The sequence below is a fragment of the Xyrauchen texanus genome, chromosome 1, assembly GCF_025860055.1.
Source record: "Xyrauchen texanus isolate HMW12.3.18 chromosome 1, RBS_HiC_50CHRs, whole genome shotgun sequence".
NCBI lineage: Eukaryota > Metazoa > Chordata > Actinopteri > Cypriniformes > Catostomidae > Xyrauchen > Xyrauchen texanus.
The window spans coordinates 100,133-127,546 of NC_068276.1; the positions used below are offsets into that span (position 1 = coordinate 100,133).

The 27,414-nt window shown below is 38.4% G+C and overlaps 1 protein-coding gene and 1 long non-coding RNA gene across 8 annotated transcripts; one reads left to right on the forward strand and one right to left on the reverse strand.

The window, feature by feature from the left end:
- The first annotated feature begins 7,198 nt into the window (after positions 1–7,198).
- On the forward strand, positions 7,199–17,770 carry LOC127648048 (histone H2B-like). Of its 7 annotated transcripts, none has more exons than XM_052132678.1 (5): positions 7,199–7,659; positions 8,972–9,041; positions 9,148–9,437; positions 12,290–16,306; positions 16,406–16,544. In XM_052132678.1, exon 1 carries the CDS (start codon positions 7,199–7,201, stop codon positions 7,571–7,573), a length of 375 nt encoding a protein of 124 aa, XP_051988638.1. In that variant the 3' UTR covers positions 7,574–7,659; positions 8,972–9,041; positions 9,148–9,437; positions 12,290–16,306; positions 16,406–16,544. The 7 variants fall into 7 exon arrangements, with proteins under 7 accessions (XP_051988638.1, XP_051988617.1, XP_051988635.1 ...); XM_052132657.1 differs by having other exon boundaries at positions 7,199–7,569; XM_052132675.1 differs by having other exon boundaries at positions 7,199–7,569; positions 8,975–9,041.
- An 8,587-nt stretch (positions 17,771–26,357) lies between these two features.
- On the reverse strand, positions 26,358–27,189 carry LOC127648785 (uncharacterized). Its single transcript, XR_007971226.1, has 3 exons — positions 27,013–27,189; positions 26,672–26,909; positions 26,358–26,482 (listed from the first exon to the last, which is right to left on the reverse strand). It is a non-coding gene; the product is annotated as an uncharacterized LOC127648785 (long non-coding RNA).
- Between the last annotated feature and the right edge of the window lie 225 nt (positions 27,190–27,414).

Genomic DNA, 27,414 nt, shown 5'->3' on the forward strand with positions numbered 1-27,414 from the left:
TCATGGTTAAAAAATAAAAAATAAAAAAATTTAACAAACTTTTGTATTAAAGACATTTCGTCAGAATTATATATAAAATAAACCTGTTTACCAAAATACTGTATTTTCTAGTGAATGTTGTTAAAGTTTTTATAATTTTAGAGTGCCTTTGTTGTATTTGCCAACTTGATATGTTTTTTAAAACAAAATGTCAAAGTTTTCAGTTAAATACATTTAAACCTTTAAATAATACTTTAAAACACTTCCTAAGATTAGGAGGAGTTAAGCCCCACCCCGCGGAGGGGCTTGTCAACTGATCTTACGCCATTGTCATTTTGGACGAGATCGTGAAAGGACTTTAAACGGAGTCGTGTAAGAGTTCTGTCTTATATAGGTAAAATTATATATTATGTTTTTAGAAAATGTATCCTGTTTGCTAGGTTAATGTTAAACATCGTCTTACTTACATCACTTATCGCTGAATGAGTTCATGAAAGGATTTTAAACGGTAGATTTTGTGCTGCATTTTACAATTTATGCTATTTAAAATGCTCTTTGTTGAAATACAATTTTTAAATACATTCTATGTTTTTGTTCAGCATCTTTAAAGTGACATTGCTAGAGATGTGTTAGACAATTTAATGTTTAAAAACACATTTTCTTCTCTTTGTCAAAAGTTTAAAAAACAAAACAGTTTTTCACCAAGCATTAAACCCCAATAAAGACATCATTTAAACACATTTTAAACGTAATACTACTTTTTTTGTCATCTCAGTTTTCCATTAAAGATTAATAATCTTTCTACTCTTTTAAATACACTGATGGGGGTATCAGAACAGACACGCCATATCACAGCATGTAGCCTACAACTGCCGGAGGGAGGGGAGGGGGGCTGAGGGAAAGGTCAAATGTACAGCAATTAAACCATAAATCAGGGCCATAAATCATTTTTTGTCGTTCGGATAGACGTTCGGATAAACGTTCGATCGGTCGAATGTTTGATTTTATGGCGCTTACTCCGTGCCAAAATCAAACATTAGACCGACCGATCGAACGTCTATCCGAACGTCTATCCGAACGTCTTGTACTTTTGAGCGTCTTACCGAGCGGGTTGACCCACGTGACGACCTGACGTGACGTCAACGTCTTGAAAATAGCAGTTTTTTAACCATGCAAGTATCCAAGCTAATGTGTAAAGACTATAAATGGACATGAAAGGCATTAAATACAGATGTTTTACCTAAAATACTCAACCATTTCCTGCATTCTGCTGCACTTCCCTGAATAAGCCTTTGAAAAAAAAGGTGTTGTAGGCTAGGCCTATTCTAAGTCTTTCTGAGGGATGAACTGAAAAAGATACCACCTGTATATCATGACTTTCTCTGTATTTCATGACTCTAATGTTTCAAACACCAAACTCACCTATTGTAACTGTACATACATACAGTGGTAAGCTTTTTTCTGTCAAACTGATTAATTATATATTGTCTGACATATTGTTTTACAAGTAAGAGTTAAAAGATATAAGAAAAATGATTTTAATTTAAAAGTTTTCAATGCCATATGGGACCATGTTGTCATTAATTGCCCATTCACTTTTCATGGTAAGTTACCATTGGTAACACATTGAGAAAGACGCAGTTAAGATTATTCAATAGACTTTGTTCATGATTTCGTTTTCTTCCTTCTGAAATTGCCTTTGCTGCCTCCGCTGACTCGTGGGCTGAGTTACTGTAACATAACAAGCTGTTGATGGTTTTGGATAGGCTACTCTGATAGATGAACTCTGATATATACATTTCTTCTGTCAGAGAGAGAGAGGTCACTGTTTCTAACATGAATTTTCACTGTCTCTCCTGTTCTCATCTTGTAAACATATTATTAAAGTGGTTTGCAGCATGGCATTATAATCGTCCCAAATCCTTGTTAATGTAGGCCTATAAAGACTTCTGAAAGATTGCATATTTTGACATTAGAAAGAGTGCTAATAATAGTATGTTAGAGACTAATATATATATATATAATAGGCTATATAATCATTATAATATATAATAATTATCTTAATCCTAATTTATGTTTCTGTATAAGCAATTTTGTTTCACGGTTCTTATTCACGTTGGAGGGGAAAAAAACCCGGCCAATTCCTGAATATTGATTAATCTAAATTAGATAATGCAATTTTCTGAAGCGGGTGCAACGAATAAAACGGGGCGGAAACACAAGCACGAAACTTGTAGTCTTGTACATTGATAATAGTATACAATTTATTAATAACATACATTTTATTTATAAATTGGGTGTTCGTCAACTGACTGCCGTCGGAGTTTCCAGTGTTGACAGCTCCGTAAAATATCCTTGGATGAACTGTAGTTTTGCTGTAGGCCAAAGCCCGTCTACGGACATTCTCTATAGGCCTATTATAGCTACTGAAAAGTAGGCTAGCTAGCCTACAATACACAAATAACATTTTAAATTACTTCCGTCTATGAACAAATAAAGTAGCCTTGATGTCATAAATACAAAAGCATGATTTTAATACTAATCCCTGCCCTTACCCTTAAACTTAACTTAAAAATGCATTTACATCACATCCATAGAGATTGCAGCTCTTTATTGGAAACAATTGAAATGAAACGACTTTTTTTATAGATGAAATATAATCTATTTTATTTTTGTTGGCAGACATGCAGCGCATGTTCAAACTGTTGTTACTAATCTGCGATTTTTATAATTCTCTGGTAAATGTTTTATTATCAACCATATCTATTTGTCCTTATCAGGCAAAATATTGATGTTATTTTTTACATGCACTTTTACTAAAAAGAAAAACATGCCATTGTAAATCATAGTTGTATTACAAGTAAAACATATCTCCGCTCTAACATATTTTGCTATGCAATCATGTGCAAGCAGACAAAAAAATATTTTTGAATAACTGTTATATTAAGAGAAATCTGTATCCTTCAAATAATAGCTTATTTGTAAATTGGTTATTTGATTACGCTATTTGTGGTGATATGGTAAATAGTGAGAAGTTAAGAGAATAAATTTAACTTGCATGTCAACACGAGCGTCTCAGCAGGCTTGTTTTAGCACCATGACACAAATAGCCATCCTAACGTAACAATTTTGATTATTGAACTATAAGAAGAAAAAAAATGCCATGCAGAAAGAATAGGCCTAGGCTACTTTCCAAAAAAAAATTTTTATATTATTCTCGCCAATTTTACAGTTAACGAAGAGAAATGGTCTGATAAGATTATCAATACACAGTACACTTGTCTACGTTGAATTTATCTCTTCCTTTTAATCTTTAGGCCAAAGGTGTTTAAATTTACGGCCCGTCTTTGCGTGGAATATAGGCAGCTTTCGCGACCAATTGTAAAGACCTCTTGCACGCCCATTACTCCAGTTGCGGACCAATGCGGGGGGAGGTCTGTCTCCTGCTGCGTTAATTCCGTTGAATCTGCACCTATTCCGCTCACTAACTAGCCTACATTGGATTTTTTTTGGCGAAATTAAAATCTATCAAAATGAACCAATCCAGTTCATCAGGGTAAGTCTTGTTACTTGTTTGATTTGGTATTCCTTGTTCAAGTTGTTATGAGTGATCCCCAGCTGAAAAAAAAAAATCCCAAACACAGCTAAGTTTTTTTTTGTGCGTGTTCTAGGACTATTATTTTGTATTAATTTTTGCCCTGTCGTTTCTTTGTTCTTGTTTTCTTCTATTAGTTCTTGTTTTGTCTGATCTTATTAGTCACCAGTTTGCTTTAGTTCTTACTCATTGTGTTCCACACCTGTTTATATTTGAAATATCGTAATCACGTGTTAATGTACCCTTATTTTGATTTAAATCTTTGACTGGTTGTTGTCTTTATATTATGTGAAGCTGTTGCATTTTTTTCTTGCTTCATGATGGATTACTTTCTCTGTTTTTGTTTAAGCATAGAACCTGTTTTTTAGATCCACATCTCCTCTTCCTTTGTCTATCAGCCATGACATAGCGGCCTAAGATTGCTATAGGTTGTTTGTTTTGCATGTATTTGTAATATTTGTCTAAAAACAGTGATGCTGTCTTGTTTTTTCAGAGATGAGCGACAGCTACCCCAAGAATTTTTGGAAGAGGTCTCCAACATATTACTCGACCTTAAATGTAGATTGGCATCCATTCATGAGGACATGGACTTTGTCTATATAAGAATTGAACAAGTTCTAAATGTATTGTCCAGGTTTTCTGAAACCAGTTTAATACCCAATGCTCCAGAAGTTTTGCTGAATCTGGTGTCTGCATTGGAAATACTAGACAGTTGTCAGTGCACAGTTCTTAATGGTTACCAAGCACCAATTATTCGATCAGGAAAAACGGGACGCCCTCGTTTTGACATATCTAAAGAGCACATTGAATTCCTTCTTCATTTTGACTTCACTGTTCCTGAAATTGCTAGACTTTTGGATGTGAGTGTTAGAACAATTAGAAGACGAATGAAAGAATTGGAGTTATCAGTGAAGCAGAGTTTTACAGACATTAGTGAGGAGGACCAATAATATTAGATTTGTCAATAATATTTAGCCTCAGCTATATTTAACTTTAATAATAGCCTACACCGCACATAACTTTCTAAGCCATCAGCCATTGCACTAATCAAATGTGGACTAGTTAGAGGACACAATAGAAGCATAAGAAGTTAAACTAAGGTAAGAAAAACACAAACGTGTTACAACGTGTCTTCACACGTAAACAACACGTTGGGATGACGATCGGTTACTCGCACTTCCGACCGGTCGCCATAGGAACGCGTTAACAACACGTCAGCACACGTAGGAACGTGTTACATATGATTTTATGAAAATGATCAATAATTTCGTTTTGGCTCATTGTTTATATGTGGCAGACATGAAAATCAACGAACCTTAATTACAAGTAAAGTATATTCAGCTTACTATGTCTATATGTAATATTAGAACTGTTATACACATTTTTTAAATAAACCTTTCCACTTTAACATTTATGATGTCTATTTGTGAAAGATTATGATAATTTAGTAATTTTATTAAGACTGAGATTATGCTTGATTAGATTAACTTTTTATTAGTTTGTTATCTGTGTGATAGCCTATGTATAAAAAATAGTATGAATGTTTTTAATATATTAGCCTACAGGTTTCCTGAATTGCTAAAACACATTTCTTGGAAACATCATAAATTTTTAAAACCTTAAACACAAAACCAAATTTTCAAACTACATTCAGAGAACATCTGACTCTTCTTTCAAAAAAAAAAAAGAAAAAAAAGACTCAAAACCATTTTATCTGTGCTCAAAATCAAACAGTGCTTTCAGATCATGCACACAAGAGTCAATAAAAAAATATATTTGCATTAGGCTATTATTACAGTCAAACCTGAATACAGAGAAAGCATTTTGTTACACATAACAGAAAAAAATCAATAAATAAAAAATAAACAGCAAATATTTTATCACAGCTTAATCCATCTGGATCTGATCTCATTTCCACCTCTTATTTCAGTCTTCTGACTCAATTATGCTGTGTGGTAATAGCCCTACCAGTTCATTTGTGTATAATTGTGAATTTTAAAATTCAAAACAGAAAATTGTTTGGTCAAAAGTGACCGAAGAGCACCATGACAGTACTGGACTTGTAACATTTGTTGGAAAAGTAAATTATTTTAATTATGCTATATAAAACTTTCAGTAACAATATTATTACAATAAATTGTACTTAGCTTTTTTTTTAAGTTCTGCAAATATTTTAAACTGTAGATTCACAGGTCACAACAGTTTAAAATATAATGTGTGTATTATAAAATAGTGTGTGTGTATAAATGGATATTCTATATAGGCTAGGTCTATCTGTATTTCCAAATATATAAATATAATATATATTTATGAAAACTTTCTTTTTAAATGAAAGGCTGCATTTATTAATTTGGGAGTGCTTTCTTTTATGGACTGTGAGAACATTGTACATTGGGCAATAAAATGAACAATAAAAACTAGTTAAAATGATTATATTGGTCAAATTAAGACTATTGAATGACTGTATATAGGCTAGCCTACAGTATTTCTGCTCTTTGAAAGTAAAACACATAGCCTCACATGCACAGGATTCAGGAGAAATGTTTTAGTGTTGTTTTAGGGGTACAGTATTTATATGTATTGCCTTTAATGTCCATTTATAGTCTTTACACATTAGCTTGGATACTTGCATGGTTAAAAAACTGCTATTTTCAAGACGTTGACGTCACGTCAGGTCGTCACGTGGGTCAACCCGCTCGGTAAGACGCTCAAAAGTACAAGATGTTCGGATAGACGTTCGATCGGTCGGTCGGTCGGTCGAATGTTTGATTTTGGCACGGAGTAAGCGCCATATGATTTTGGCACGGAGTAAGCGCCATACGCGGTGTGTTGAAGGTGTTTCTGGAGAACGTGATCCGTGATGCCGTCACCTACACCGAGCACGCCAAGAGAAAGACCGTCACTGCCATGGACGTTGTGTACGCGCTGAAACGACAGGGACGAACTCTGTACGGCTTCGGAGGATAAACGTCTTTATTCTCATCAGACAAACCCAACGGCTCTTTTAAGAGCCACACATACTCCCACACGAAGAGTCAATGTTTCAACTTTTGAAGATTATGTTAACATCAAGTAAAATTTAATTAGAACTGCTATAGATTATTATAAAATGTACTGCATTATTTCCGCCGCGGTTTACGAATTGGTGGAAAAAAAATGACACTGAAAATTCAAGCAGATGTGATGATGCAGGATATATGAAAATATACATTTTAACTTTGAAATGTATTCGGGTAAAGGTGATGGTTTTATGGAAAAAGGTTATGTCTAATAAAGATTATCTGTGCACAATGTTTTCTAAAGAACCGCTTCAATAATACAATTTGTAAATAAGCAAAATGAGCGGGAAAACTGAACAAAGGAAACCAACTGAATATTGTGGGGGATGGTGATTTTCAAACATGATGTGATAAGTGGGACTTGGATGTGGAAGCCTCTGATTGGCTCTTATTCCTTCCCATTAAACTTGTAGCTGTCCAATGAAATCATATAATGGGTGTGGCCAATAAAAACACTCAATCAGAGTGCGCATTGACTGCTTGGTAAATTAGCATAGAGGAGGGTATAAATATGTCTGCGCTTTTCTTGGTGTGTACTGACTTAGATTTGAGTCGCTGTGTCGTCATGCCTGAACCAGCAAAGTCCGCTCCGAAGAAGGGATCCAAGAAGGCCGTCACGAAGGCCGCCGGTAAGGGAGGAAAGAAGCGCAGGAAATCAAGGAAAGAAAGTTATGCTATCTACGTGTACAAAGTCCTGAAGCAGGTCCATCCTGACACCGGGATCTCCTCCAAGGCGATGGGCATTATGAACTCTTTCGTCAACGACATCTTCGAGCGCATCGCCGGTGAGTCGTCTCGTCTCGCTCACTATAACAAGCGCTCCACCATCACATCGAGAGAGATCCAGACCGCCGTGCGTCTGCTGCTGCCCGGTGAACTGGCTAAACACGCCGTGTCTGAGGGCACAAAGGCCGTCACCAAGTACACCAGCTCCAAGTAAAGTGACGCTCCAGCTGCACCCAAAGGCTCTTTTAAGAGCCACCCATTAACTCATTTAAAAGAGTTTATTGTTCTAGGACAAACAAGGTATTTGGCAACTCTGAAAACTTTCTGATAGTGAAGGATTCGGATTTCTATCTCGTTGCAGACATTTTACTTTCGTTATATTTAATAATATAAACAAAAGATAATTGCAAGGATTCAAACATGTGAATAAGCCGCAATAGTCTCTAAAAGTATTTTTTAAATCCTCATCCAGTTTTATTAAATGAGTGTGATTGGCCCATCCTGGCCATCGCTAAAAAAGTAACAAGTATCACGTGTGTCAACTATGTGCTGTTTCGGCCGCAGTCAGGACCTCCGTACAAACATTGTAGCTAAAGATTCATTTTCCTGACAGACTTTAAAATCATTACATGTGAGAAGTGACATTACAAAATCTTTTGGAAAAACAAAACATTTACATATTAGATGTGAGCATGGTGTATAATTCTAACACGACGGCTTCACAACAATACTTGGACACATATTGGTCAAAGCACAGCACACAACCACAATTTTATCCAGCAAAGTCTTATCCTCCCCCTCACAAGGCACCACATATCCCGGGCCCAGTCAGGATCACACTCCAACATTTCATAGGCAGGTTTGCCTGCAAACACAGTCACCAAATAAATTGCTATGTAGCCTAGATGTACAACATTTAAAACTGATTAACGTTACGCTTTAGTACATTGGTAACTTAAGCTCATTTTCTAGCCATTTCATGCTAGTTAACATTGGCCTAATGTCAAATCTAATGGTCTGGTTAAATCAAACAAAACACGCTGGTTATTTGCCCACAACATAACATTTACAATTACTCTCTGTAATTTAACTTTGTGAAAATTCTTTGAACACACCATCATGATGTGGTGGAGTGTTATCGAAGGTAATCTTGGGCCTCCTTACTGCTGCTATCCATGCCATTCGTTGCCTTTTTGTCACCGCTGAAACATGGCTTGTACTATTATTTTTCCACGCTGGAAAACGATAAAAGGATTTTCCGTTCTTAAGCTTTATGCCACTTCTATCGTGAGAACGACTATTGCAGTTTATAACACAGCAGGTAGACGGCATCTTGAACACTGCGTTCTTCCCTCCATGCAATCAAGTCTGGCGCCTTCTGTTTGTGCCGCGGATTCCCAAAATGCTTTGCGTTCACCACTGGTAATACGTCACGATGACATCACATTAGCAATCTCTATTACCATTGAAATAAAATCAGACCTCTCTGCCATCGTCGTTCAAAACCAGTTTGATTTTTTTCATCGGTGAAACAACATTGAGGGAGGAGAGGATCGTGATTGTAATATCTGATGCATTGTTTCCGTCCCTTTGAACTAATATTTATTTTCAGCAGGTTTCAGTTTCTCTGCATTTATGTTTGGATTCTGATGGTTTATTGAGGCTAAAGCTCCAGCCAAAAAGTAAGCGCATATTATTGCTTGTTTCCCTTCGACTAATTTTGTGTGTATTTGTGATGTAACCTCTGGTTAATGAAATGAGTAAATTCTGTGTTTTTCTTTTGTTCAGTGGGTTATTTCTGTGGTGGGCGACTTATACAAATCTTGGAGTGACTTGTGGCAAGAAAACGCACATTTGAAGAACACTCTTGATTACATTTTGAAGAACAGATGAAAGAAAAGCCATTGATTCGCTGTGTATTCAGAGGTGCTCTTCCCCCATAAGCGCATCACTTCTCATGGAACACGCATGCAGTGTGCTCACTGTTTCTGCTGTTTCCGTAATCTGAAAATATTTCCAACTGCAAGAAAAGAGTCGTCCATGAGAACACGGCAAATGATCTCAGACCATCTCAAGAGGTGCTTTAAGTTTAGTTTGCTTGATTTCCACAGAGCAGTTTGCGTTTACACGCATTGTGAATAAATGAATTCAGCATTGCTTAATTCCTAACATGTGTGGCTGAATATTTTACAATACAGGTGGCTGGTGAAATTGGGCATTTTCAGCCACTGTGGCTGATGGGCAAAAAAAGTTTGTATCCTTTTACCCCAGTGTTATCTATGAAACCTGCATCTTTCTGTTTTCCTGCTCCAGTTTTCCTTTGATCTACTGATGATCTACCACCATCACTTAAGAATTTATTTTACCCAAGTTATGAGATAGCTGTATGAATTGAATGTGGTGACATAAAAAAGCATGAGTGCGCCTTTCTATTGCATTCGCTAGATGTACTCAACAAACACATTGACTCGTTCAGTCCGATTCATGACTTAATGACTCAAAAACAGTGATTCACCAGCTCATGAGATCTCGTTTTGAATCAGTTTGACAAATTCTTCAGTGAATGAACTTCCTGAATTACTCGAAGGGGCAGAATGAATGTGAAGATGCTCTCAATCATGTCGAAATGTTTAGTGTACAAAGTTGATCAAATATGATAATATATGATAAAACTTTGTTAAAGATAATTAATAATGTTAATGCTTCATTTTAAAAGTTATTTAAAAAGATGCAGTGTTTTCAGACCTCGAATTAAGCAAAGATAACAAGTTCATATTCAGTGTTAAACAACACATTACTAATGTTTAAACTTAGGAAAAGTTCAGATATCAATATTTGGTGGAATAAACCAGATTTTCAATCACAGCTTTCATGCGTTTCGATACACACTAAAATATCTTGGGTTGAAAATAAACCAATTTGGGTTATTTTGCAACCGACAGCTGGGTCAAATATGGACAAACCCAACCGTGGGTTATTTTGACCTAGCATGTTGGGTTGTACAACCAACCCAACACATTTTATGGGTATTGATATTTTTTTGGTTGGGTTGCAATAACCCAATGTGTAGGTAATGTGTTTCAGGTTGTGTATGAAGGGTTTCAAAGGATTATATCAGTATTTTCTGCAGTTTTTGTGAATTTATAAAAACTCTGGTTTACTTTGCATTACTGCAGAGTATGTCACAGTTTCATATTTTACTACCTTCCATTATTGTCACTATATACAGACAAAAAAAGTGTATTTCATAGAGAAAGCATATATTTATATTTTTATCCTCAATGGACAATAAAACAGCATATAAACCATCTCAATGGACTACTTGCACTGAGCCTCGTGACGCACTTCCGCTTTATAGTAATACATATCACTTATTTCCGGTGTGACCGGTGCCATTGTTTCTCGATCCAGACAAGCCGTGTAAAATGTGCACAAAACAAACCGTTTTTAGATTTCAGAAACAGCAGAAGAAAACCACTGAATTTTGTTGTGTTCCACTATTACCCCTTTTCCACCAACAAGAACCAGGTGCTGGTTCAGAGCTAGAGCTAATGACGGTTCGGAGTTGGTTCGACTGATGAGCCGCCAAAGAACCGGTTTGCTTTTCCACAGGCTAAAGAGCCAGCACAGAGCCAGGTCTTACGTCACTGTATACGTCTCATCTTTCCCAGCAACGTTAGCGCGGTGGCGCCAAACACACACACACCAATAAACAATGGCGGACGTTGCTTTGCTATTGATGTTCATGGCTTTGCGGACCTACATCGGCATCCAAACACGGCGGATCCAACGTTTTCGCGTGGCTCGCCTTTATTTGTACAGACGGAGATTACAAGCGAGAGTAACGGTATGTACATAACATTTATTTTTAACAATAAGATGCCGACTTTAGCCAGAGATTTATATTTTAGCCTCAGCATGTTGCAAACCTCCTAGCATCGATTTTGCTGATAATCGATCACATTGCAGTTAAATTAAAATGTATTAAGCATTGGTTGAATAAGTTTTCCGACGCTGTTTTGTGAAAACTCATATGTATATGTGAGCTATAACGCAAAAACCACTCACAGTAATAAAACTAAAACTAGATAATCTGCAGAAAAATGTGTCCACTGTCAGTGTTGTTTTATTATAGGCTATATTATGTTTTTTTCATTAGTATTACTGCAGCTGTAATGTGTAGTCTATTAAAAATGTCCAAATTTAGATTTATGCATGGTTTTCACTGGACAAGAAGGCTATGAAAATAAGTTGTCTGAAAAGACAATGTATGACCCTAAAAAGACTGAAAAAAACCTTATAAATAAAGTAGCCCTGTCTTTTAAGTGGTACTTATAGATGAATTAATAAACACTTCACTGCTACAGCTCAACTGTTTTTATAGTATTTATACTGCACTGTTGTAGCGAATCAGCTCTATGAAATATTAATAATCAATCATAACTTGTTATAATCGATTATGAATATTTGGATCAGTTAATCGGGTTAACTTGATGTAGCTACATTAACATTACAACCAAATACTCGGTTCATCCCGTGAACACTCAACATTGGTAATTAATTAATTAATAGAAAGGTACATTTCCGGGGCATGGGAAATGTCTTTCTTACTAAGTATTAAGAGCAAGTAGTCAAAATCTATGATTAGTGACTTTAGATATGAGCTTGAGACACAGACACTTTACATGTCACATGTAAAGTTGTCTGTGTCTCAAGCTCATATCTAAAGTCACTAATCATAGATTTTGACTACTTGCTCTTAATACTTAGTAAGAAAGACAAATATTCATGATCGATTATAACAAGTTATGATTGAATATTAATATTTCATAGAGCTGATTCGCTACACTGTATACTTGATAGAAAATATACCTATACCCTATTGCCCATAAATGAAACTTTTATATATATATATATTTTATCTTTACAGGCAATCTTCCAGCTGAAGGCAAGGCGGAGGCCACCTGTAATGTGGGCATACCCACGATCTGGCCACTGGTGGGACACAATTGTTCCGGATTTCACCCCGTTACAATTCATGCAGAATTTCCTTGTATCCCCAGAATCGTTTGAGTACATCTGCAGTCAGGTCAAGCATGCCATGGGGAGAAGGAACACAAACTACCGTTTGTGTGTCCCAATCCGAAAGCGTGTGGCAATTGCCATCTGGAAACTGGCCACGGGTGGTGAATACAGGACAATCAGCCATCTTTTTGGGGTAGGCCTCAGCACTGTATTTATTTGTGTTCAGGAATTCTGCAACACAGTCATCAAGGTGCTCCTTCCCATCCACATAAGATTTCCTGATGCTGAAAAGTTGTTAGAAATGGCCACTTTCTTTAATAATCGTTGGAGAGTTCCACAGTGTGTGGGTGCAATTGATGGCAGCTACATTCCAATAATTGCACCAGAGGACTATCCACGAGACTATTTCAATCGTAAAGGCTGGCATTCTATTGTTCTGCAAGCAGTTGTGGATGGCAAAGGTATTTTCTGGGATGTTTGTGTTGGCTATCCAGGGAGTGTGCATGACGCCCGAGTGCTACGACAGTCACATTTGTGGGAGGCCCTAAGTGACGGGGAATTACTAGGGCAAAACAAAGTGACCATCTCTGGCTGTGATGTTGGACATTACCTGATCGGTGATCCGGCGTACCCCATGCAGAATTGGCTCATGAAGCCCTTTTCCGACACTGGCAGACTGACCCCTGAACAGCACACCTACAATTACAGGCTGAGCAGTGCACGATCGGTTGTGGAGATGTCTTTTGGGAGATTAAAAGGACAATGGAGGTGCCTCCTAAAAAGAAATGACTGCAAGCTGGAGCTGAGCAAGAGGATTGCACTGACCTGCTGTGTGCTCCATAACGTTTGTGAGGAACATGGTGATAATTTCACTGAAGGGCACCCAGACAGGACTCTAAACATTGAGCCTCCTGTTCAGACATTACCTGAGCGTGCGAACACAGAAGGGGCTGACATCAGAGCTGCATTAATGATGAATTTTAACGGAGGGAACGAGTGATTCTTTGAATACACCAATGCCATATTTTTGTAACACTGCCGTTTGTGTTTGAGGACATCTGCACTTTCATAAATTGTATTATATTCTCATCCATTGAATAAACCCTATTATCTCTAAAACTATGCATTTTGTGAATAATTTCATTTGGATTTTAGTCATAGTTAATGTTGAAATGTTATAGAATTTTATATGCAGCTAATCGCTTCACCTGATTAACATGTTTAATATACACATTATTTATGAAAATACACCAAATCACATAAAAAAAAAAAAAAAACACAAACCATATATGATATTTGCCTAAGTGTTAAAGAAACTTTACCAGACATTTGTATTAATAAACATGTTTATTTAAACAAAACCAACCAATACAAATCTTTATCAAACTTTGAAAATGTAAAGTGCAGTTAAATAAAAAAATTTACATAAAAAGCAGCAACCAAAAATACTGTGGTGGTATATTTGCAATCATTTTTGCATTTGTGCCTCCATTACAGCCACCATGTGCCCCATGAGTCCAAGCAGAGAATGTGTGTCCGCTCTCATGTCCTGACGCAAGGCACCGTCCATTTCTTTGCTGTGCTGCAAGAACCTCTCATCTGCCCTTTCCAAATATTGCACCAGTTCTGAGGGACTGTCTCTCTTCCTTTTTCCTGTGTGCAACAATAATAGCAGATGACAGATCATCAATGATGTGTCATAGCATTGCAAATAATTGTTTTCTGCAGGGAATTACGGGTATGCATCTGCTATATTAGTTATATAAAAATAGCATCATACTACATCACTATCACTTCAGATTTTGCTCATGTCCATAAAAAAGCATCAACATTATATTGTATATAGCAAGTTAATAACTTTTCGGGGCTGGCAAGTTTCAATCCCTGAAGAAGCCTATGGACTAGTGGAGGAGTGATCCAGCTCTCAGATTTCATCAAAAATATCTTAATTCCTGTTCCGAAGATGAAGGAAGGTCTTACGGGGTTGAACAACATGAGGGCGAGTAAATACTGACAGAATTTTCATTTGTGGGTTAACTAACCCTTTAAATGAAGAAAAAATATAAACATTTCAGTACCTGATAATATATAGTAATATACAGTCACATCTCAATGTTTGCATCATGTATGATGTGACCATTTGCACACCAAGTCTTACCCCGTTCTGAAGACGCTTCTCCAGAGCTGCTACACGACGGCACGGGAGAGCTGCAGCCCAGCGGTTGCGGCAACTCAACGTTGTCATCATCACGGTCGGTGATGGCAGACAGTTCTATAAAAAAAAAACAAGACAGTGCTTTAAAAAATATTGTCCATTACACTTTACACACTGTTCTGTGGTACTTTATACAATGAAATCACAGATAATACAATCCTAGCTAGACACATTGCAAACACTGATGTAAGAAATTAGAACCTCACTAAACAGCTAAGAAACATGCTCGGAACAAGTAAAATAATCTAAAAAACAGAACTTACCAGGATCGGTGCAACTTTGCTGTAGCGAATCATCCACCATTGTCTCGAGCATTATTGTTGACGAGTTTAGCGCCCCGGTCACCTGGCATGCCGGCCTATCGCCGAGAACAGAGTCGAGAACGTCGAAATGTGGGTTTCGACGAGGGCGACCATTGCTGCTTCGACCGAGGTCCTTTCTTTGGTCCCTGTAGTCCTTCTTTAGTTTTTTAGTTTGTTGCTTATCTGTTGGAGGTTCCGGTCGAACCCCGCTACAGCCATCTCTCGCTGAATTTGCTGCAAAACCGGTTTCGTCCGCGAAGCCCCGTCTAACTTACCCTGGACTTCTGCAGAGGACCAGAGTGCAACAAAGCAGCTTGTTTCCTCCTCTGACCACAACCGTTTTTGTTTAATCGCGTCCATTGTGTTTATCTGCTAATTCAAAAATGGCGGCCACAAGTTTCTGTTCGTCTTGATGGTCACGGTAACCCCGCTGACGTAAGCGGTTCTTACTTCTAGACCAGCAATGATTTGGTGCTACTTAAGAACCACTTTTACTGGTTCGGAGCTGGTGCTTTGGTGGTTGAAAAACAAAGAACCGATTTGAAACTAGGCTCTGGCTCCGATGTCGACCTTAGAAAACGGTGGCTCGTGAACATACGCCGAGACAGTTTTTCTGCTTCCAGTCGCACGAAAGTATGTAGCAGACATTTTACCAGCGATCAGCTTATTGAACCTCAGACAACAAATGGTAAGAGAAGGTTAGTACCTGGTGCGGTGCCAGTACTTTTTGCCTGGAATGAATACACTATTCAACAACCGCGGCCCAGTGTGTGGGAGAGGAGAGAGAGACCTGTTGATGCTGTCTACGCTGAGCCCGTGCCTATAAATATAACGATGGATCATGATTACTGTGACGTTCCTGATCCATCATCATTATACGTGGCTTGTGCTAAAATAGAAGAACTCTCCCATGAAAACGAGGAGCTGAAGAAACAGCTACAGGAGTTAAAGATTCAGCATGATTTCGGATTGCAGAGGTTTGCTGGCTCCGACGAGGACATTCGATTTTACACCAGGTAAGTTAACGTTAAGTCTTTTGTTTGCTATAGATAAAACCCATTATATGCAGGTATAAAAAATGCACATTAACAAGTTAGGTGATTATATATTTAAGTTATTCACATTAACATTTTAGGTGAGTATATCATATATATATATATATATATATATATTCACCTAAAATGTTAATGTACACTAGGTTTATGTGCACACACACACATATATAAGTATACATAATACTTGAAGCTGTGCTTATGCTATATCTTCAAACAGGTTCCCCAGCTACCGTCACCTGATGTCCTTTTGGTGGCTAATCGAACCTTCCATCCACAAAATAATTTGTGTGTCCAGGTTCAAAGCTGCTGCTAGGAAAAATGAAGAAATTACACATGCACGGCCATCAGTGGTAGGTTATTCTCTTATACACAGTAAGAATTACAGTTAATTGTGCATTAGTAATCTCAAAATGGCTACAGTATGATTTTTTTGTGTATTTCCTACACAGCACGGCTGCGAGTGCATGTGGAACGGGTCATCAGGAGTATCAAACAAAATAAACTGTTTGATGGGGTCATCCTGCTTTCCCATACTGTAAACATCAATCAGCTCTTTACAGTTGCATGCCTGTTGTCAAATTATCAGAACAAGGCATCAGATAAGACATGGGTCAAATAATGTCCTGTCATTTCTACTCTTCAGTAAATAAAACATAGGCTAGTTGTTAATAATTGACTTTATTCTTGACAATCTTTTATTTATAACATTTATTATATAACTCTGTATAATCTAAATTGTTGTGATTTTATTTAGTTTAATTTAGACAAGACCTCTGAATAAATATTTGTAAAAAGTAATTTTAAAAAGTAACAATTTCATAAAGATCACTTTGTAATGTACATTTATTTACAATAAACACATTTTTATCAGTACGGTTTCACTGGAATTTTTTTCAACAAAATTAATGTTTCATTGACAAGTATTTATGCATGTATGTGTAGAAGTAAAAATAATCAATCTTCTCTCTAATAACTTTATACATGGCTGTGTCACTGTAGATGGGCTGCACAAAATAATCTTCCTGAGCCCACACCACAAAGTCACACCAATGCATTCCGGAGACCAGTAGTTGTCCCTGCACTTGCCAATAGTATGCATGTTTTTTTTTTTTAGAGAAATTGCCCCATACTCCATTTGCAAATATTTGCAGTCAACAAAGTTTTTGACATTAGGGCATTTAACTTCAACAAGCCCAAATTGAGGGTGTTCAGTGGGATCGAACACGACACCATCAGGGGACGCACCAATCCAGGGGGCATCTGGATGAACGATTAAACCATAAGGTGAGTAGTTAACATTTCTCAACTTGCTGTACTCAACTGTCACCTCTGACTCCAATTCTGCACCTCTTCTCATTTCTGCTGTCTGCCTGCATCCCCTGATGATGCGTTCGGCGAGGGACTCTGCAGAACTCAGGCCTCTGACATGGCACATCTCCCGAAATCTGGAGGCTGTTACCCTTGGTTTGCGAAGGTCATGCCACTCAGGACAAGAGCTTTGGTCATGTGTTGCCGCCTCAATTTTCTGAGCCATATCTAATGTCATGTTCAGACTCTGTAAGTGTAAGGACTGATCCTCACTACAAACAAATGTGCATTCTGTTGGAGCAAGATAGTATCCTTCTAGAGGCAAAGGTGGACTCGGTGGTGCATCATGTAGGGTGATGTATCGTGATGTTAACAGAGGTTGTTGGAAAGATAATGCACTTCCTTCCTGGACCAACCCAAATGCACTCTCTACAAGTGGCTTTTCAGCTGTCATGTTCATGGTGGTAGCAAGTGGCTTGTCCTCAAGGCTGAAGTCTGCATATGCCTCCACAAATCTGAACATGCAATGATCTGGTAAAGGGCCCACCATCCCTCTGTGGAGTCCACTTCTGTAAAGATATGTTTAACATGAGAATTAATGTTGATAATGAAAATTGTATATACATAATCTTTTCTTTTCTATCTTCTGTAATAGTGTGGATTATTTTGAATGTCTGTTATGGACATGTTTAAAGCATGTGTTTTAAAAATATGGCCACTAGCATTTTTATATCCTGTACATGAAACAAACATTTCAAAATGCCACAGCTGAACTTACCTCACTCCACCTGGTTCTGCACAATTTGGTACAGGTTTTGTGATGGGATTGATGGGTCCTGGATTTACACCCTACAGACAAATAAAAGTCATCATGGAGGAAATAGCTTAAAACAAACAAAAAAAAACCTTCCACAATTGACATTTTCGATAAGGCAGTGGTGTTTTCTTTCCCTCAACTATTCTGTGAACATACTGTCTGAACATACTGTTCAATGATTACCATTGTCCGTGGTTTATGCCAGCATTGCTCTGTTTCTGTGCAGCTAAGCACAAGGGGTACAACTGCCATATTAAGCTGAGAGTAGGGAGCAGTTTGAAAAAGTAAAGCAACAGTATGGTTGCACAAAGCAGTGCCTGCCACACACGAGCAATTGCTGTGTCTTACCACCACAGGCGAAGCATCCCGAAGTCCAACCTATAAAAAAAATAAGTACAATAACTAATAAGACCTTCTGACGGTAAAATTAAAGTTAGTAGATGTTAGTAGTGTGTTAATGCTAGTAGAACGATAAACAAGGTGGCTTTGCAGGACCAGCTTATACTGTAACTACTTGGATTTATGTGATTATTTATAGCAAAATTACAGATTTCAGATTCCTGAAAACCTCCTTATTTTTATTATTTTTAAAAAACATGGAACACATATGAACACATGTACTGGGTTTTCAGAACACACCCTAAGCCTCTAGCCTACTATTAAACTGCGTGGTGGTTCATTCTTCCTCATCGACCTGTAACACCAGGCTCTAATGCTGATTTCCCCTGACAGCCTGTCTCTATTTGATACTAAATATCAACACAAGTCAAGTACATAACGTTAACGTTAGCTGGAAAAACCCCCCAACGTATAATGTTATCTGTTAAACATAATCTAGGCTGTTAAATGCTAGCAGTCATAGCATTGAAAACATAACGTTTTGTTTCTTACCCTGGTAACCGTGTATATACGAGGCGGCATACAATTTAAAACCTTTCTCTAGCTTGCTTGATGGGGCTTTGCTTGTTTTTTTGCAAAAACGGTGAACATCATTAACGCTGATCTTCGGAAGATCCTGGAGACAGCGAGTGTAGTATGTAGCGTTAGCCATGGTCATAACAGGAAACGACTGATATGTAATAAGTGGAACGCAGAAGTAGTTGTGCAAGTAGCGCATTCACCAAATTTCTGTTCACAAATCTTTAAAAAAATATTACATGAATAGCTTTGTTTCAAAGGTACATTAACATTACTACAATAAGGTAAGCAAAGTTGCACAAGAACACAGTGGCACAGATATAAAAATGCATTATCAGCTTGGTCAAATTTAAGTCTGCAACTAGCTGGTGAAGATAGTGGAGTATCAAAAAGCTAAAAAGACTAAGATATATATATATATAAAATTATTAAGGTAGGTTTGACAACTTTCTTCTTCATACAAACTTGCATAACAAATGTTATAGTTTCAGTACTGCTTAGCATGACACATAACCACACAGAAGTCTTATTGAAGGAGATTCTGTTCCTGGGAGTTGTAAACAGTCTGCTGAAACTCCCACACTTGTGCGCATTGCTTTGGGAAATGAATGTTCAAAATATAAAAAAAAGTTTAAAACATGTGTCCAAAACACCAAGGAGAGTGTTTTGCTGTAGTACCTGTCTGCCAACAACAACCAAGTCTTGATGGCACTGACTGTTGTCTCTGAAGCCAAGGACAAAGGGGAAGGGTTTAGCGATCTCAGCCTCACCCAAGTATTAAACCATGTTGGTCCCAACCTGTTACAAACAAAAGAAAAACTTACAAGAATGCATGAGAAGAACATACAACATACTATACATACATCATTATGATTATTATACAATATCAATCATATTAACTTTGTCTGTCCCTCTGTCATTTCAGATCATGCCACTCTCCCCTACCCTGCAGTAACCCCAGTTTTCCTGCTCCCTGCATCACCTGAACTCACCACCTACATGCACACCTGTCCCTTTCTTCCTAAATCAGCATCCCATATATATATATATATATATATATATATATACACACACACACACACACACACACACACACACACACACACACACACTCACATAGGCCCATTCCTTTTGTTCTCTGCCAGATCGTCAAATAAACTACTCAGTCTTTGCGTTCCACATTTGTTCCCATTTTCCTGGATTTGACCTTGCCTGTTCTGGATTCCTGTCTGCCTGTTCCTTGCCTGATTTGTTCACCTTCGTTGACTGAACTCCTGTTGACGATCTATAGTAATGTACTTTATATTATCCTACCTGCCTGTCTACAAGTATTGCTTTTGAGACCTGTTCTGATTCTGAGCCGTGACAAGGAAAGCATTTGACACTTTGCACAAGGTAGTTTGAAATGATTATTGATGTATTAAGCCATTTTAGATTGCTGTTAGTATGGTTTGAAAAGTGATGTGTGCAGTACTACATTACTTGCATGCTTGAATTCAATGAAAGACTTCATCTTTTTCTTCCAAACTTGGTTTGAACATTTTCTTCCCACTTTTGTAGACAGGGGTTGGCCAGATCACATGAAGCAGTCGGAGAGCAATATCACCTTGGGCTTCTGTGCGGATTAATATTTTATATACAACAGTTAATTCCAGTCCTCGAATCGGATTGGACGAGAGACTCCATGAGCACCGATGGTCTTACACCATCAGCTCTCGGACACTTCTCTGTGTGTGTATTACTCCGCTTGTGTTCATGCCAATTTAAACTAAAGTCTAAGAGCAGTGCAGATGTGTTAAGAGCTACTGTACAAGTCTCTTTTTTTTGTTAGCAGCAGATGGTAGCAAAAGATACATTTTGTGTGTAAACGAGCTAGTTAGGTGACGTGAAGTGAATCTGTTAGTCAAGATTCAAGATTCAAATAGCTTTATTGGCATGGTGAAAGAAATCTTTACATTGCCAAAGCATTCATAACACTATACAATACAAATAAGTAAATAATTATAAAATAAAAATAAATAAATAAAAATAGTTTTTTTTTTTTTCATAGAAATAAACATCGCAATAAAAATGTTTAATTTTCTAATAGTTATAATAGTGTCTCTAGCTCTGTCCTGCAGGAGGCTCTTTCTTCAGTGACAGGACCTCACGTACCTGGCAGCCAGGCTTGAGCTCGCTGGGCTTTCTCCTAGCAGGAGTGGGAGTTTGTCCATATTTGATTTTTGGAGGTTGTAAAAGGGGATAGAAATTGTCCCTAATGTTTGTATAATTGGGGCAGGATGTCAAAAAGTGTAGTTCTTTTTCCACTTGGTTCTCTGTGCAGTGAGGACACAGTCGCGCTTCCTTCGGCAGCCAGGTCTGTCTGTGTCTGCCTGTCTCTATGCTCAGTGTGTGTTCACTGAGTCTGTACATGCTCAGGACTTTCCTCAGTTTAGGGTCGCTCACTTTACTCAGGTATCCTGCCAATTCATATTTTCTTTTTAGGGCCAAATAGCATTCCAATTTACTCTGTTTGGCTGTTGCGTCTGTCCAGTGTTTGAGGTATTTCTCTTTTTGTGTTTTAATTATTTGGTTTGGTCTGGCTATGTTTTTATTGTCAGTTTGTGACGTCAGCTCTAAGACCAATCGGCCGAGGGCGTTTTTCTCTGGCTTCAGCTCTTGGTAGGACAGGGTTTTGTGATGGAGGGTCTGTTCATCGCTATTTTTTAAAGGTCCCCTGACATGCTTCTTTTTGTAGGCTTTGATATAGGCCTTAGTGGTCCCTAGTACTGTATCTGAAATCTCTTTTACAAAATTCAGCCTTGGTACAGAATTATAGCCACTACAAGCCAACCCATAATGAGCTTTCCTTCAGACATGCCGTTTCGGTGTCTGTAGCTTTAAATGCTAATGATGAGGCGAAAGGCGGGGCAAGGTGTAGTGTGGGTGTGGTCTTGACCAGCTTGCGGCAACGGTACCATGCATGTTTACATTGGATATATTGCAATGGCACTTAGACATGCAGTCGTTCAAGCGTTTCAGTTTGACCCAGAGTCTGATCCGGATGGAGAAGCAACGGATGAAGAAGTTGCAAATCAGCGGCTCCAGCAGGACGTCTCCGAATGGTTATTTTAAAATATTATGTCTGGATATTGTACTATATTCGGTTGTTTTACGTAGGCTATGCGGTTACAGTTATTATCACGTAGCTAACGCTAGTATATACAGCTAACGCTGTATTAGCATCTATATCAGTAATATTTCTAGTTTAAAGAAGACTGTAATGTAGCTTATTTTGTAATGACAAAGTACTCCATGTCCCTGTATACTAAAGTCATATTACACATAACCAATGATTTACTCAAGAGTTAACTCTTCTCAACACCTGCATGTGTGTATATATATATATATATATATATATATATATATATATATATATATATATATATATATATATATATGCATTATTACATTTACCATTTTGTATAGGTGCCATTGCGGAAAATGTGCTACCATGCCAACAGAAGCTGAGAATATTTGCTGCTTGGAGATACCTCAGGTAGCATTATCACCACTAAGTTGGAAACTACTTTGTCTCTTCATTTGACAACTAACTGTGCGTAAAAATTACACTTACATTTTATAATTCTAATTAGGTTACTAGAAGACTACGGGAGGTCGAAGAACAGCTCACATGTATGGTTGACCAGCCTGGATTGGAGCCTGTCTGCCTCAATGTCTACTCTCTGCAGAATGCTGGCCAAATATACAGAGCTGACTATGGTCCTCTACGTTTGAGAGGAATACACCAGTAAGTTGTGCTTTGTTACATAAGTTAATAAAATAATAAATAAAGTCCTGTCTTGAGTCTTGACTTTTTATTCCACCTAAAAACATTGTGCCTAATTTTCATTCTATAGTATAGACAGTGTCAAGATTTAATTACATCAGAGGGAAGATAAACTATAAAAATGTTTTACAAAAAACAAGCATTGAAGATACAAACATAAACTTAATAATACAAACAATGATAAATATAAATTATGTTCAGTCGCTACAGGTATCTCTCCTATCGTTCATTTGTGAGCTGGTGCTGGGGCCTCCTGGGACGCAGAATTCGGGTCATTATTCCAGCTTGTGTGGTCCTGCGCATCCACTCAGTGTTTCCTGATGAGGAAGGCCACTACGTTGGGTTTAAACTGCCCCCCGTTTGAACCTTGACACAAAGCTGGCAATGACCTCCTCCTTGTCTGGCTTTTCATACTGCGCTGATAGGTTCTCTGGGACAGGCATGGCCAACAGCGCATCATTGTATGGTGTAGGGTTGACAAAGACTTCTTTGTCAACCCTAAAAGCGGCGAGAGAATTAAATCCTGACGCCCTTATAAGACCCACAGAACAGAATATATCCGGCAGAAGTTTCCACGCTGCCAGGATCTCTGAGATGGGTATTATATTTTAACACTTCCTGTTGAGGGGTTGTCAGGTGTTTCGCATCCTGAATAAAATGCAGGAACAGCGAAAACACCCAATTTTGACGGAAGCCTCTGCAACAAGTAACACCAAGAGGTGGCGGGAATGGAGGGGCTTCGAGGGGGTACCGGGAGGGGTGAAGTGAAGCACGCGCCCCGTCCCGAGGGGAGCTACCCCCTAATCTAGGCACAAGACCGTCAAGGTTTTCTCTTACTAGAATTTATAGTCCTGAGGTCTTGCTTCGGGGGCTGGCGAGGGCGGCGAGACTGTCCCCAATCCCTGGGAGGAGGAGCACGACTCGCCACGCCTTGCTTTTGAGCCTCCCTTCAGTCAGGACCGAGGTGGGTCTGAGGCTTGCTCGTCAAGCGCAGAACCCACACTCAGGTCGTCCAGGAGGTCAGCCTGGTACACCTGAAAAACCGCATAGTGTGCAGAGCAGCACCAGCCTGACCTGCTGCTTGATAAGCCCTTCCCACTAAAGTGGAGGTTGTCCTACAAGGCTTTGAGGGGAGAGAGGGCTTCTTAAGTGACGATGCCGAGCCCGGCGAGAGATAGCCCGCAAGCGTCTCTTCGACCGGCAGCATCACTGAATACCCCCGTGCCTCAGCACCCACGATAGTCGAATATAATGACGTCGAGGGTATGTGAACACGGGAAGAAAATATATATATATTTTTTTATATATATATTTTTTTGTATTATTTTTATTTATTTTTTTAGGGGTTCTCCATGAGTGAAAAAGCTCTTCATGGAGGTTATCAAAGAAAGGGAAGGGACCCATGAGGCGTTCCCTTTCTTAGACTGGAAGATAAAATCTATCCTCTAATTGGTGCTTTGGATGGTCTCTTTTTCGCGTGGCCAGTCCAATCTGGCAACCGCACGAGTAACAACATCGAGCAATTCCTCCGTAGATTTTTTATCACGGACGGAAAGCTCGGAGGCGGGAAGAGAATAGCGATCCACCTCATGATCCGAAGAAGCGTCGGTACGTGCTTCGAGATCATGTGAAGGACCAGCTGGGTTTGGGGAGAGAGTGAGAGAAAGGGATCAACCCGTCTCTTGCTCCTCAGCCAAATCCATGCACGAGCCCCACGAACGATCTTTTCGTGAGTGCTGACTCCCGGAAGCAAGCGAGGTGAGCACGACGCACTCTGCCTCTTAAAGCAAATCGCAGTGCTCGCACCCGCCCTGCTGCAACGCGAGAGCAGCGTGCTCTACCCCCAAACAAACAGCAAATACTGATGTGTGCCGTCTTCAGCTATAGAGCGAGAAGAGGGGAACACGCACCGTTTGCTTTCAGTCATTTTCTCTTTTTTTTTTTTAGAAATATATATATATATATATAATATTTTCTAAACAGAAGAGAAAAATAGAACAACGTTCACTGCACACTGCCTAACAGAATCTATCTCCTAACAGAGGAAAGAAAGTTTTGACAGGGTGTGTGAAACACACAGAAACAGAATCGCTCTGAAAAAAGTTTCTGACGACACCTGGTGACGTATCCATTTATAGCCTGGCTTCAGGTGCATCTAATGATTACATCAGCCGAGGCTATAAATTCCGGTCAATGTTCATTGACGTGTTCCACACATTATTCAGCTCGGCTCACAGCTAAAGCTGTTCCCCGTAGCGCTTAGCAGCGCAACATCGTAGTGAAGCCTTTTGTAAAGGGAACACAAATTCCACTTAATTGAGATACTAATGAACTAAGTGATTACTCTATTATAGTGTTTCATAATCAATTTCAAAGCATTTGATAACATTTACTCATAGGGTCTCAGTTTCAAAGTAAGGACAAGTCTTTTCACAAAATGTTTTAGTACAGTTTCAAAAACATATAACATTGGGACCTTCTCAATAAAAAGATATCACTAACAATTAAAAGAATGGAAAAGGCTGGAGCAAAACTGATAGATTTTGTTTGATATAATGGACTATGGACATCAAGCAGCTCCATATATGCACTGACAATATACCTTTTGCCATGTGCCAGACATCATAGTAATGGGTTACGTTTCTCTCCCTGAGGAACTTCTGTACTTGTGGATGACGATCAGTGACAATGCAATCAAGGTTGATGCCACGCGACTCGAGTAATGCTAGACTCCTCGTCAGGCCCTCTTTTTCCATGTAGCAGCTACCACCAACCTCATTGCTCTGTTAACGCAGAAAAACAATATATTAATATAAAATGCATTATAGACTTTGATTTTCAAATTGCAATCAATAACCACTTTAAACATTCTTTTTTGACAACTCACCTGAACCAACTGAATGTCCACAACGGTATTAGTATTGAGATCCATCATTGTATAACTCCCATATTTGGCAGAGTGCCCTGTTTTTGTTCAAATATTGACATTAGTAATCACTATTCAATAATTTGGAATTATGTCTGGCATTTTATTTAGGTCACTCCTTTTAACTTCAAACAATATCTAACCCATGTATAAACTAAACTATTTCAGTAATGTATCAATACCTGGAGAGTCAGCTCTCATGTCACCACCAAGTATAACTTTTTCCTCCTGACTTAGCCGCTGCAGATTCACATCCTGTGTGACTTTCCAGCGGTGAAAAACTGCGGGTTCAATGAAAGATCTGGCACGGTGGCGAAATGTTCTAAACTTAAACAACTGTAGCTTCATTGTATTGAAGACCTGTTAGTGTGGGTGGATAAATAATACATGTAAGTCGATCTAAATCGAAGTAAGTCAGTAAAAAAAAAATCTGCAGTTGCACATCATTTACCTTTTCAATTTGTATGAAAGATGCCCCACTCAGGTACACGGCGGCAGAAAGGTGCAGATTTCCAGCCCGCACGCTCCCATGCATAGGCTGGCTATTCCATTGTCTTGAAAATGTGCAATGGGGGCACCGCTGCTTCACAGACAGGAATGTCCCCAGCCTTTGGGTCCTCACATCACATGCCCGTGTGCAGACTGGACATAAATTAAACAAGTCCATGATGCAGTTCTCGTACACTATGTACTTTTTGCTGTTGTGGGTGGGAGTGGTTGAATCTTCTCTATATCAGACCACAAAGAAAGAAGGAAAACACATTTTCAGTTAAACCGATTGAACTTTCATCTTGACTGTATTGTAAACCATCACCCTTTTTTCAAATTGTTTAATAATTGTTATGCATATAAACTATCCTAAAAGTAATGCTCTAAACAACAACAGTCTCAAAGAGACTAAACACTCAGTAACTTACGACTGTTGTGTAGAGTATAACGATGCTGTGATGGAGTCAGCAGGATCATAAGTGGAATCATGTCCCTTTAAAGCTTCCACTAAAGAGCTCCCCTCCAATGGATTGTCCTCGAGCAGTTCATTAAGGTCTAGACGAGGTCTTTTGGCTGGTCTCTTTAAAGGTGTTGATGACAGGCACAGAGGGTCTGCATTGGACGTCCCAACACCAAAATCTTTGCAGGAGACAGTTGCCTGGACACCTACGGCCCAAATTAATTTTTACTAATGAAAGCAAAGAAAAAATGCCAGAATACTTACTAATTACATCAAAAGTAAATGCATTTGCAGGTGGCAGGTACATACCTTCACTTCTAAATTTTGTCTTCAGTGTTTTTCTGGATAGCTGTGTGCCTACAGTATGTGTTTCCACGTGGTCTGTTTGGCAGGCAACATCCCTTGAGAGAGGCAGCTGAATGCAAGCACTTGATGTGCTGGCCTACATAGAAACAATAAGGTCAAATTAGTACTCAATTTATTACTTTGTATTAGTACAATTGCAATTTGTAAGAAGATTAGAATGTTTAGTGAGTAACATTAATAATTAAAATTAGATCAATGAAATTATAAAATATTAGATAATTTATTTATTTACATATTTTATATTTCATATATCTTAAAAGTTCTTTGAATCAGAATCAGAATGAGCTTCATTAGCCAAGTGTGTGCAGATAGCATGGGGAAAAAACTGTTTTTTTGTGCCTAACG